This window comes from Rhineura floridana, chromosome 1 (assembly GCF_030035675.1).
Source record: "Rhineura floridana isolate rRhiFlo1 chromosome 1, rRhiFlo1.hap2, whole genome shotgun sequence".
NCBI lineage: Eukaryota > Metazoa > Chordata > Lepidosauria > Squamata > Rhineuridae > Rhineura > Rhineura floridana.
In genome coordinates, this window is record NC_084480.1 from 288,966,114 (window position 1) to 288,980,049 (window position 13,936).

At 43.7% G+C, this 13,936-nt stretch overlaps 1 protein-coding gene across 3 annotated transcripts in view; it reads left to right on the plus strand.

The window, feature by feature from the left end:
• ATP6V1C1 (ATPase H+ transporting V1 subunit C1) overlaps positions 1-13,936 on the plus strand; it is an 86,882-nt gene that overhangs the window by 44,565 nt on the left and 28,381 nt on the right. For all 3 annotated transcript variants that reach the window (XM_061604727.1, XM_061604709.1, XM_061604718.1), the window contains 3 exons: positions 2,229-2,296; positions 3,671-3,756; positions 6,072-6,166. In XM_061604727.1, the coding sequence (XP_061460711.1) occupies positions 2,229-2,296; positions 3,671-3,756; positions 6,072-6,166 (249 nt within the window). The remainder of the gene's footprint in view (positions 1-2,228; positions 2,297-3,670; positions 3,757-6,071; positions 6,167-13,936) is intronic.

Sequence of the window (13,936 nt, forward strand, 5' to 3'; positions counted from 1 at the left end):
TTCAAGACTGTTTACACCTTAAATTTAGAGGAATTAGGGAACATGGTCCTTTTGCTGAAGAATATTTGCCTGCTATTGTGACTGTTCACTAAAGAAAATAATTGGAAATCACTTATCTAGCTTATCTTGCCGCCCTGGGCTCCTACTGGGAGGAAGGGTAATATATAAATAAAATAATAAATAAATAAATAAATAGTTTGTGGAGTGCATGCACCTGTCCTCCACAGCAGGAGCTGGAACTATCCAGTAAAAAGGCTATTCATTTCTTTTTAAAATTCCATATTGGATATTATTTAACTTGGCTCCCTGAATGTAGTATCACAAGCTGATGTGGATGGACATGTGATATAGAACCAAATGTTCTGACAAGGTTAGAAATCCAGTTTTTATTCCCTGTTTAAGTTGTATTCAAATGCATTTCCCCTCATTAATTCTAATTATTTGGGGATAAGTAATTTACTACCCATGTCCATTTATCTTGTATACTCCATAGTACCCTCCAGATACATCTTATCAGTTATCTTAACAGTTATCATGTTTCTGTTGGCTCTTTAGGCTAGAGTTGGCTATGTTTACCAGTATGTGACAAACTTTACCCTACAACAGGGGTGGAGAATTGTATCTGGCTGGAGGGTCAAATCTGGAACTTTCCCACCCTCTGTGGGTCATTCTAACAGGTGGATGGGGCTGCCCACCTGTCAGTCGCATGATGTTGTATGGCATTGGGTGATTCAGCATTCAAGGTGCAGCTGTGGTTAAAGCCCGGCGTGCAAAGGAAGAATCTTGGAAATGGATGGAAATGCTGCCTTTTAGTGTCACACAGCAGGCAGCATTTCTGTTATCTCCAACTTAGTGCTATGGAACAAGCCTGTGCCTGCTGCTTGACACTAATCCTGCTTGACAGTTAAAGGCAATCTTTATGTCATTTGGCATCAGGTGACTGACAGGTGGGCATAGTTTACATAAAATGACCTTGCAGGCCAAGTTCAGAAACCTGCTTCTTAATTAAGCCCACAGTTTCCCCACTGTGGCACTACAACTAGAAGCATCTTTAATATAGCATTAGGCCTTCTTCATACATAAACAGAAGCATTGCTGTGTGATAGCCATGTGGCTGCTATGTGGTGGCAGCTATGTGGGGAAGGCAGGCTTGTCATAGTCTTAGAAGAATCTGTTTCACACATAGTGCTGTGCTGGATAGACAGCAACATGTGTGTAACCTGCTTCAGAAAGTCAGATTGCACCTGAAGAAGGAACTGCAATTCCAAAACACATTGAGCAACAATAAACAAGAATAGTCTCAGAACTAGTTTCTTATTTTTGCATTCTTTCAAGTCTCAGAAGACATACATGAGTCCAATACTCTTAACATTAACAGATCTCATTCTTGCTCATTTTTTATGTTGCAATAACATAACATCGCTGATTGTCTCCTTTCCTTGGGAATTGGAATAGATTCCCTAAACTTACTTTTTAACTGGAAATATTATTTTGGTTGGCATTGGAGAAATTCTTAGTGAATTTACTGAAAATTCTGATATGTTAATGCACCATCCCAGCATACTATCAAATTTTATTTCAATGTCATGTTTTCGGCATATCCTAAGACTTTTTTGTTTACCCAAGCATTCTTATAGTAGTGATATTGGTCATGTACATTGCTGGCCACTGTCAGAGGCTGTATTTCATGTGTTTATACTTTTTATTATATACTATGTGCTTTTATTCATTTGTAGATCACTTTGGAATTATTAAATTAAGTGATTTACAAACAATTTAAAATACATTTAAAAATAGCAAGACAGTGGCTCATATTGTGTATCCATGAATAAAGATCATTTCCATCAGATCTGACCTGGGACATTTATTACTGTTTCACCAGTTCCAAAGATGAGCAGTGTCACCTCCTCTTTCACTGAGGGGAGATGAGTCAGCTGAGATTCATGGGCTCCTGTTCCAATTTACTGGCATGTGTACTCCTTAACATTGGAGTTGCAGGCGGATAATAAATAAAATGATTCTTTGTATTGCGCTGTAATGTTTGGAAGTGTCTCTTTTTAATGAAAGACATAATTCTTTGACTGGAATCATATGTCTGCATACTTGGAAGTAAATCCCGTTTTACTCAGTGTGGGACTTCCATATGATTAAAAATGCATAGGAAGTCTAGTAGTTTCTTCATACAGTTACCTTTATTTTTTACCTAAAACAATTCTCATCCTCTTTAGGTTGGCACCCTTGATGTGTTAGTTGGCTTGTCTGATGAGCTGGCTAAATTGGATGCGTTTGTGGAAGGGTAACTACTTCTTATTAATATCTGTTCGATAGCAAAGCTCACATGTCTTCATTATAGTTGCAATATACAAGCCTAAATATTATCTGCTAATTGTCTGTTTTTTAGGTTAAGCATTGTAATGACACTTGCAGTATTTGCATGTAGTGGAAAACCAAGAACTTTTACTTTAAAAAGCATATTGTGCATACAGCCCGATCACTCCTGCATTATTCCTCCCCCAGCACAAGCAGATAAACCAGGAAAGGGATAGCTTAGTATTGTGTCAAAACCCAGGATTGTTTGTTTCTTTCTAGCAAGCCAAGATACCTAACTAGCCTTGAACTATGGGGTGGTTTTGGCATGAAAATCCTTGCTTGTTAGGGCAAAACAAGCCACGATTCTGAGTTCAGATGGAATGCAAAGCTATCCCTTTTTTCCTTTCTTTTTCCTGCTGCCACCAGGAGGAACAGAGCATGAGTAGTCAGGTTGCATGCACAGCATGGTTTACTAAGCCAAGAGCCTTAGCTTACTTATATATGGAAGTAGCTATTGAATCAGTTCGGATGCCATATTTCTGAGCCTCCAATAGTGTTCTGAGTTATACTACATCCAGACTGGAAAACCATGGATTGAGCTTGCCCTCCAAACTGGGATTGGAAACCAGCTTCAAACCATAGTTTCCAGTACTAGTTGGGAAGGAACTGGAAGCATATGAACGCATGGTTCATCTGCAGGATCAGGAAGATCCCCTGTGAACTAGCCCAGTCTTAAGAACTTACAGTTTTGCTTACGGAAATGTACAGTGTAAGTTTTTGAATGCCTGATTGTGCTTTGAGTATTTGCATCACCAAAAAGGTTTCTAAAAATGTAGGAAGGGCTCAGCTGAATCAGGCCAAATACCCGTCCACTTCAGCATTCTGTTCACAGAGTAGCCAACCAGATGCCTTTGAGAAGTAAAAAAACACAAACGCTCCTGTTCATGATCCTGGGTAACTGGTATTCAGATATTTACTGCCTCTGATACTGGAGGTAACTAGTGCACTATATTACCCGACACCAGAAAGATGCTTAGAAATTGACTTAACCTAGGAAGCAATGATAAAGTTACCTGATTGGAGTAAAAGTGGCAAAAAACAGTGCCCAGTCTTAAAGGGCATGCAGCTTTCTTGGAACAAAGAACAAGTCTTAATGTAAAGCACTACAAATTTCATGGACAGCATTTTTGAGAGTATAATGGTTATGTATTGTTACCAGTTTGAAACAGTTCTGTGCCACAAACTGCCATAATTGAAAGTCTTGTTTGATGTAGCTTCCAGAGCTACTGAAATGTTTAGTCTGGACAAAGAAAGATGAATGGCAACCACCTTCTTAATTTTTCTCTTTTCTGGTCTTCAGGGTTGTCAAAAAAGTGGCACAGTATATGGCTGATGTGCTGGAAGACAGTAAAGATAAAGTTCAGGAAAATCTTCTGGCCAATGGAGGTAAATGTTAACTTTCTGTATAGGATGTCCTTGGTTTTGAGAATTTGGGCATTAACACAGAAGTGATGTACAATTATTATTATCTTTATCTTTATTATTATCTTTATTTATACCCCGCCCTTTTTCCAAACGGGAACTCAAGGCGGCTTCCAGATAACGATAAGTACATATCATTAAGAACCTATAAAAATATAAAACATATAAACATGTAAAATCAGCATTAAAACAGGATTAAACGATTAAGATGTTAAAACCAATTAGATATACACTTAAAATACTGCCACCCAGTTTAGGAGCATACAAGTTAAACAATAACATACAGCATCCTCTTCAGTCACTACCCTTAAAACCTTCAGTTCCAAAGGCCTGCCGGAAGAAAAAAGTCTTTAGCTGTCGGCGGAAAGACTGCACAGAGGAGGCCATTCTTGCCTCCCTAGGGAGGGAGTTCCAGAGCCTAGGGGCAGCCACCGAAAAGGCCCTATCTCGTGTCCCCACCAGTCGATCTCAGGGCCCGGGCAGGTTCATATAGGGAGATACGGTCTGACAGATAGCCTGGACCTAAGCCATATAAGGCTTTATAGGTCATAACCAGCACTTTGAATTGTGTCCAACTTCCTACAAGAGTTGTAGGAAAGCATTTTCTTCAACACAAGTGATAGCAAGAATTCAAAGCAGGCAGAAACCCTGGAAACCAACCTTTAAATAAATATAGTCCCTAAAGAAAAACTTGTTCTTCAGCTACAGTGCTGATTTCACTACCATGTATATAATTTGCTTTTTATATGCGATCATTGTGCTGTATTCTCTCTAGTTATGTTTTTTCAGGTATGCTAATCTAAACATCCTTGAAATTGATAATTCTATTAATAGCCTAGAAACGTAATACAAATAATTACAGTAATACTGATTTTGCCCATTATATATTTGAGGGTAATATCCAACATGGGCATAACTCAGAGCAGATCCACTGAAATCAATGGACAAGTGACTTAAGTGCGCTTCAGTGGGTTTACTCTCAGTACACTTAGTTAAATATCACCTTGAGTCTCTAGTATCAAAAAAAGAAGAACAATTCTATCAGACCAAAAGAATAATATGAAAGATACCTCTGTTGGAATGTTGACCCAATTTTTTCCTTGTATTCCTTTAAAAAAAGTAAAATGAGAGCCAGCACAGATGTCTTTGTAAGCATAGAGGAGCCATTTCTGAACACCATTATAAAATTAATATGATAAATGTAAAATTCATTAAAGTAGCTTATCAGACAGGGAGGGGAACCTCTGGCCTTCCAGATGTTGGACTCAAACTCCCATCAGTCCCAGCTAGTATGGCTAATGGTTGGGGATGATGGGAATTATAGTCTTACGGGTTATTGGAAGGCTGCAGGTTCCCCAACCCTGTTCTAAAAGGTAGGGTACCATAAAGTACATATATCATGATTAGTCAAAAGAAGTGTTTGGCTGTCCCAGAGTAGCTTTTTATTATTAGTTTCTACTCATAGCTTATTCCATAGAAACATCAGTTATCATTAGTTCTCCTGAAGCAATAGACCACAGGATCCTTATATTTAAGTATGCAGGAAGAAATTGTTTGATGGGAGCAACTTTTCCTACTCCTACAGCACTGTCATTCTCCTGTCAAAATGTCCCTCTCAGTGATTAAAGGTAATAGGAACCCTTTCCTCTTGTTACTTTTGATCCATTCTGACTATGTGTATGCATAAAATCCATATGTGACAAAAAATATCCCAAATAACATACCTTTAATATGGCCACTTTGTACTTGCTTACACTCCCTTAGTCTACAAATAAAAGACAAACACATCTATAAAATCTCACTCTTTGTTTGGTGTGTGTATTTATTTATTCATGACAGTTGTATGCCATCCCATGACATAAAGTTCTCTGACCAGTTTAAAATGAGTAAAAAACAACTGAAATACCAAGTAAACATAACAATATTTGAAAAAGGAGGGGAGAGAACCCTAGATTAATAAGCGCAAGTGTAATATGATTGAGTCTCAGTTAAGTCCCAACTGTCATTCCTGGGCCACTTAAGAGCAGCCCCACATATATCACATTGCAATAGTTTGGTCCTTTTAGACTATCTCCATTCAGGTAAGGTCACAGTCAGCATATTGGCCAAGGCTGATAAAAGGTGTTTTGAGCCACAGGGGACATCTGAGGATTGAATGATAATGTTGGATCAATAAGCAGCCCCAGACTGCGAACATATTAAGGATTGTTATAATCAGCAAGTAACAAAGCAAAGACTTCTGCTTATCAAGACCAATATACAATCTTTTTTGTTCATAGTTGATTTGGTCACCTACATTACAAGGTTCCAGTGGGATATGGCAAAGTATCCAATCAAGCAGTCTCTGAAGAATATTTCAGAAATAATTGCCAAGGTAAGATGATACTTTCTGAAAAAGCATGAAGCTTGTATTCTAAGCTTTCTTTAAACGAACAATTTTGTTATGTTGCATTGGCTGTGTAGCTTGAAGTAATAATAAGATGTTAAAATATTTGGGCATGTTAACAAATTGGGTATACCACTTTAAGTCTGTAATGCTGTACACACTTACCTGGAATAAGTGCTGTTGAACTCTGACTTACTACTGAGTAGATATTCATAGATTCTGCAGCAATGTTCATACAGTTCAGACAAGTTCTGTTCAATTTTTTCCCAAGGAGGGTCATGTATATGTTTTACCTGACTAAATACGCATACTTCTCCTGTGCATGGAAAGATGATATCAGGTGGGTAACTAGCTCCACCTAGTGGTTGAAGGCAAAAGAGTACTGCTGACGTTTTACTGTAGGTCCGTTCCTAGTCTGCGCCTGCTCTGTCCGCAGTTTTTCTCTTTTGCCTTCACCGAATCTGGTTGATTCCTCTCTGTCTCCGTCGGGTCAGGCTTGTATTGTTTGTCTTTTAAGTCTTACCTGTTGGTTTCTGCTGTTTCTTGCCCTCAGTATATGTTTTGTCTTCCCCTGCTGTTTAAAGTTTAAAGTTTAAAAAAACAAACAAACAAACAAAAAAGCTCCTTGTGTCTTTCCTCCGGATTTTTCTCGGTGGCGAGGAGCATTCAGCCCCTCCCCACGGCTCCTGGGGCCATTGGCCTCTTCAGGCTCCCTCCCCAGCCGAATTTGCTACCGTTCCTCCTAGTCAGCAACTCATAACGTCGGCAGCATTAGCCTTAGAGGCGAATTTCATCGGAGCTCGGAACTCAGGCCCACACCTCGGATTTTCGCGCTCCCTTTCAAGTGGCTTCGTTTTCCCTGCTTCATAGCGGGGAGGGGCAGACGCGCAGACGCCATAGCAGGTCGGCGGCAACAGCTTCTAATCTTTCTGCTTTACCTAGCCGCTTATTAGACAGCGTTGTCAATCATTACCAGCGGGAGCCTTCCATTCATATTTTCATTAACCCCGTAAGTCCTGCAGTGTGTGCCCGCTATGGGGAAAGCCACACACAAAACAAAGCACCTCTCAAAGGTGTCGAAAGTGCTTCCCCGCAAGCCAGCGACAGACGCAGTGACAGAACTCATTCCCATCCTGAGATCAGAGCAGGCTCATTCTTCGGGGGATCATTCTGAAACAGCGATGGCCCGCCCCTCTACCGTCAGGCACGAGGTGGCTGAGGCTCAGGTTTTGACGGGCAGGGTGGCTGCAGAAGGCAGGATTCCTGTTCCACGTAAGGGAACCTGTAGAGAAGGTCAAGATTCCTACCACCATTCAAGGGACCAGAGGGACCTGGAACCCCTGTCTGATGGGGAAGGTGGCCAGTCTCACCCTTCCTTAGACGCTATTTTTTCTAACAACTCCTCGCCTGAGGCCTTCACAGGGTTTTTGGAGGAGCCAATCCCTGTCCAACAAATTCATGATGCTGGTGGGCACAGGCTTTATCCATCTCACACTCAAGCTCGCCCTATTCAGCTGCAGCTTTCAGCACATTCAATTCAGCAATTAAAAGAACAGCTTAAGGATGCCCTTTTAATGGATCTGACTAGAGATTTGTCTTCTCAAACTGCATCAGGCTCACAGCCCTCAAGGCAACCGCCTACAGGTCACTCGAGGGCGAACACACGCCCTTCCCCGGGCCGCACATCCCCAGACCCCTATGCTGCATCGCAGGGCAGACACCTTCAGCTCCCAGAACAGGAGCTTATAGACACAGAAAATGACTTGATTGTGTTGGATGAAGAGGAATGGAGTGGGGAATCAGAATCTGAGGAGATTTTATCTACTAGAATATTTCAAGAGGCTCATTTCCTTCCTCTGCTATGCAAAGCGATGGAGGCTCTTACTCTCATCTCTACAGAGGATCCTCCTACTCCACCCTCCTCGAGAGTCTCAGCAGTATGTCCAGATCCAAAGCCTAGGTCTAGAGTATTAAAGCTTCCTTCTCTTCTCCCCAAGGTGCTCAAATCAGAATTTGACATTCCCTTGCAATTCAAAAAATCAGTTTCAGTAGCCAACAAATATTATACACTGGAACAACCGATCATGGATCAGTTGAAAGTGCCGCTCATAGACGCGCCTATAGTCAACTATTGAACCCATCATTGAATCCTAAAGACTCAGACGCTCACCTTAAGGATCCTACTGAGCGCAAGATGGACCAGGGACTTAGAAGAGTGCACGAGGTTAGTGCGCTTTCAATCAGGGCGGCAGCAGCCTCTTCTGTGTTTGCTCGAGCCTCCCTATTCTGGTTGGAAGACCTGCTAGGTGGCCCACAGCAGGATGCAGCCCGGATACGCAAATCCCTGCTGAAGGTCTCTCGGGCAGTTACCTTCATGGCAGATGTGTCAATGGCCATGCAGTTTGCAGCTAGGTCTCTCACTGCAGGGATCTTCACGCGAAGGACCGTTTGGCTCCGACATTGGGATGCAGACCCTGCAGCTCGTTCGAATCTTGCCTCGGAACCCTACATGGGTGGCAAATTATTTGGGGACACTGCCCTCGCCAACATATTAGAAACCAAGGAAAAGAAAAAGTCCATGCCATCCACCAGAACAAGGGAGGATGGAAGGACCTTTCGCCGCTCTTTCCATCCATATCACTTGTCGCAGCCCTTTCGGGGCTCACGTCCCTTTGGAAGACAGAAGGATGCCCGCTCCAGCCGTCCCTTCTGGAACAGACAGCGCAACCAACTTAAGTCCCAGCAACACCTCCCAGGTCGATCCGGCCTTGCATCCCAGGCACATGGAAACAGAAATCAGTTCTGACGCCTCCACCTCGCCGGTGGGAGGCCGTCTCCAATGCTTTGCTCACCGATGGGAGGAACTATCCTCCGATCTCTGGGTCCTCCGCACTCTTCGATACGACCTTCGCCTGGAGTTTTCCTCCACCCCCCCCGGCGAGATTCCTTCCATCCCCTCTGTCAGCAAATCCACACAAAAGGGGCAAAGTTTTGAGATCAGTTTCCCATCTCCTACGCATGGCAGCTATCGAGGCAGTACCTCCAGGGGAGAGGTTCCTGGGAAACTACTCTCTGTTCTTCACCGTCGACAAAAAAGACGGTTCATCCAGGCCAGTATTAGACCTCAAGACTCTAAATTGCTTCATAAAGTACCGCAAATTTCGGATGGAGACCTTACTTTCCATCAAAGAAGCGCTGAGGCTAGGGGACTTCCTCTCATCTATCGACCTGAAGGAAGCCTACCTGCACATACCAATTTTTCTCCCTCACAGAAGGTATCTGCGCTTCGCGGTGGGACAAGACCATTATCAGTTCAGGGCCATGCCCTTTGGCCTGTCGTCCGTTCCCAGGACATTCACCAAGATAGTGATTACCCTGGTGGCACACCTCAGGACACAGGGGATTCATATTTTTCCTTATCTGGACGATTTTCTGATCCGCTCACCATCGTTACACAAGGCATGGGAGGACCTCCATGTCACCCTGACCTGTCTAAAGGATCACAGTTTCCTGATCAACGAAGCCAAGAGTCATCTCTTTCCGTCCAGACGCATCACACATTTGGGAGCGACTATAGACTCTCAAAACGGCCTCATTACGCTATCTTCAGACAGGATCAGCAAGATCCGCAAAGTGGTGTTGCATGTCTTATCCTCCACCTCTACAGACCTGATGGAGTTGGCAGCACTTCTCGGTTTGATGGTATCCACGTTCCAAACGACACCATGGGCACGGCATCATTCCCGCACTCTTCAGTGGGCGCTGCTGCCATTCCAGAAAGACATAGCGTCCAGGCACCACCGCATGGTCGCTCTGTCGCCACAGGTTCGTCAGTCGCTGTTCTAGTGGACCCAAGAGCTCAACCTGACGCGAGGCGTCCCTTTCCAGGATCCACTCCACACCCTGATAACGTCCGATGCCAGCTTATCCGGATGGGGAGCCATCTGCGATGGACAGATGATTCAAGGCACGTGGTCGGCTCAGGAATCCGCACTGCCGATCAACCTACTCGAACTACGCGCAGTTCGTCTGGCCCTCAGGCACTTTGCGAACACCAGACGGTTAGGGGCAGTGCTTGTCAGAACAGACAATGTGTCGGCCAAATCATATTTAAACCGTCAGGGAGGCACACGCTCCCTCATTCTTCAGAAGGAGGCCTTTCTCCTCTTCCAGTGGGCGGAGACCAATATCATATCGATAGCAGCAGAATACCTCAAGGGGGAGGACAACAGCCAAGCGGACTGGCTCAGTCGGGAGAAGCTGATTCAAGGAGAATGGAGACTTCACCCACAGTCCTTTCGTCAAATAGTGGAACGTTTTGGCCACATTCAAGTAGACCTCTTTGCCACCAGTGCCAACCGGCAGGTGCAGAGGTTCTTCTCCCGATACGCGTCACCAGGCGCGGAAGGGATAAATGCCTTGACTTCCCAGTGGCCTCCGGGCAGACTATATTCATTTCCTCCAATTCCAGTGATTTCCAGGGTACTCAAAAAACTTCGTGCCGACAGGACAGCACTTCTGTTGGTGACTCCATGGTGGCCAAGGAGACCTTGGTTTCCAGACCTTCTCGACCTGTCGGTGGAACCACCATGGAAGATTCCAGTGCGAATGGACCTGCTCTCTCAGGGACAGCTCCAGCACCCAGACCCAGAGTGGTGGGCACTTCATGTCTGGAACTTGAACGGAAGAGACTCTTGAAAAGAGGCATCTCTCCGCAAGTAGTAGAAACCATGATGGCTTCTAGACGCCCATCAACGCTCAGAATTTATGAAAGCACTTGGAAGGCCTTCTCATCCTGGTCGCAGAAACAAGGGGTTCTTCCTCGAAAGGCGGGAGTAAACGAAATCTTGTCCTTCCTGCAAGATGGCGTATCTTTGGGTCTCAGACCAAACACCCTGAGGCGCCAAGTTTCAGCCTTATCGGCAACCCTCTCCAGATCCCCGGATAAGCCAATCGGATCTCACCCTTTCGTCAAGCGTTTCCTCAGGGGAGCAACGATGACTGCACCTCCTACGGTGCATCGCTACCCAACTTGGGATCTGCATAAGGTTTTGTCAGCCCTTCAAAAACCTCCGTTCGAACCCCTGGGTCAAGTTTCTCTCCGTCTTCTTTCCTTTAAGGTCTTGTTTCTCGTGGCCATTACTTCGGCCTGTCGGGTGTCTGAATTGAATGCCCTGTCTGTACATAAAATTTTTTGTGTATTCCATAAGGATAGAGTAGTCCTCCGTACTGTCCCTTCCTTTCGTCCCAAAGTGTTGTCTGCCTTCCATTGTCAGCAGGAGCTGGTCTTACCGTCCTTCTGTCCAAATCCTGTCCATCCTTTAGAAAAAGCCTGGCACTCTCTTGATGTGAGAAGAGCCCTTAAAGTTTATATTTCCAAGACTAAATCATTTCGGAAAACAGATAATTTGTTTGTCTCCTTTCATCCAAAATCCATGGGGAATAAAGTCACCACATCTACGCTAGCCAGGTGGATCAAGGCATGCATTTCCTTGGCATATGCCTCTCTAAGATTATTCCGGCCCGCTGGGTTGGTAGCTCATTCTACTAGGGCGGCGGCCGCATCAGCGGCGTTTTCCCATAATGCCTCTCTGGGGGAGATATGTAGGGCGGCCACATGGGCCACTCCCAATACCTTCATTAAACATTATAAAATAGACTCCTATGCTTCAGCCGAGGCAGCCTTTGGTAGGAGGGTGCTACAGCATGTCCTCTCAGATCACTAGTACCCATAGCCCAGCAGTATTCCCACCCTACATGGGTCAGCTTTGGTATGTCCCACCTGATATCATCTTTCCATGCACAGGAGAAGAGACATTTGGTCTTACCGTGAAATCGGTCTTCTCTGTGCATGTCAAAGATGATATCAGGGCCGCTCCCTATGACGGCTGGGCTGCCTGTCCAAGCGCTGTTAGACCTTGAGCAGAGAGTGTATGAGTACTGTTGTCTTGTCTTTTTGTGGTATTATTTCATTTTCTTTCTGTGGGCTTGTTATTAAAAAACTGCGGACGGAGCAGGCACAGACTAGGAACGGACCTACAGTAAAACGTCAGCAGTACTCTTTTGCCTTCAACCACTAGGTGGAGCTAGTTACCTACCTGATATCATCTTTGACATGCACAGAGAAGACCGATTTCACGGTAAGACCAAATGTCTCTTTGCTTTTCTGTGTTTTTGTTGAGGGTACACAGGTGTCTTAATTTTTAGGGGTCTTTTTCTAACTTAGCTGTGCACCATTAAGACCACAGAATTAATGGCAGGAAGTGTGCGATTAAAATTGCCTACGTATCTTCAATTGAAATGATTCTGTCCTTATCCCTTAAATCTGCATCTGACAAAGCTGTTTGCCACAGAAATCAGTTTTTGAGGGATCAGACCTTAATACCTTAAATGCACATTACAGGTAGATACTTGCAGTCTGCTAGTTTAGTAATCTTGTACTGCAAGGAACCAAGCATTATTATCTCTTTCTGCCTACTCACCTTCCTTTGCCCCTCAGAAAGGTCTCTTTATGGTTACTCTGTATAGGAAACTCCCTTCAGGAGGTTTCTTGCATGATTCATACCTAGCTCACACTGGCAGTTCTCACAGCATCTTTGTGTCTCAGTGGAATACTGATTCCTTAAGAAATACATGTTTGAATTGCATAGTCTCTCCTCCCTTTACAAAGCTATTTATATCTCCCATGAGGCATCACGTCAATGTTTATTATGACATCTATAGGCTGCTGATTAACTGTGTCCTCTGGCCACTTCACAAAAAAATTAAAAATTATAATGATAAAATGATCAAAATAGACAGACAATGTCAATATAAATATCTACCTGAAAATATATGAATGAAGTAAGTTGTCAACTGTAGATGTGTGGTCTCTTAAACTATTCAATTGTGGTTATCATCACTAAATAATGACTATTTAGAGTGGCTTGTAAAACTATGCTAACTTATGTAAAAAAGCAAAAGCATAGCTGATTCTATTAGCCATGCTTGAATGAATGAAGCTAAGCTGTCATAGGACTCTGTGGAAGAACTTTACAAGGCTGCAGTCCAAACTACTTGGGGGAAGTAAAAATCCCCTTCCTTGACATACCCTGGCCCGACCCCCACAACCAGAGTTGCTAGTATTTGGGAAGGTGCAGATTGTGCTATTACCTCAACAATGCCCCTGATTGCAGACATTGGTCCGATTATTAATTTTATTTATTTATTACATTTATATTTCACCTTTCCTTCAATATGCTCGGGGTGGTGTACCTGGTTCTCCCTTCCCCAGTTTATCCTCACAGCAACTCTGTGAGGTCATTTAGGCTAAGATACAGTGCCTCAGGGTCATCGAGTGGGCTTCATGGCTGAATGGGGATTTGAGCTGTGGTCTCCCAAGTAATAGGCCAACACCCTGACCATTGCACCACACTTGGGACACTGAGCCAATCGATGGCTTAGCCTTGGATAGTATGGCAGCGGCAGGACCAGAGGAGGAGCACAGCAGCCTTCTGTCGAGGAACCTGCATGTTTGCGCTGACTCACTGTTTGATTTGTTCCATGCAAACTGGGCCTCTTAAGTGAATCATTTCCAACTTATGGAGGAAAGGAAAATATGATCTGTCATATTGATAGACTTTGTTACTTGCTCACACCACATTATGTGATTTAAAACTGATTTGCTTCCAATAACTTTTCATAGTTTGTCAGAATTTTGTGAACCTCTTTTATATAATCAAGCTTAGTCACTTCTCTGTGCGGAATTTTGTTGGGTTG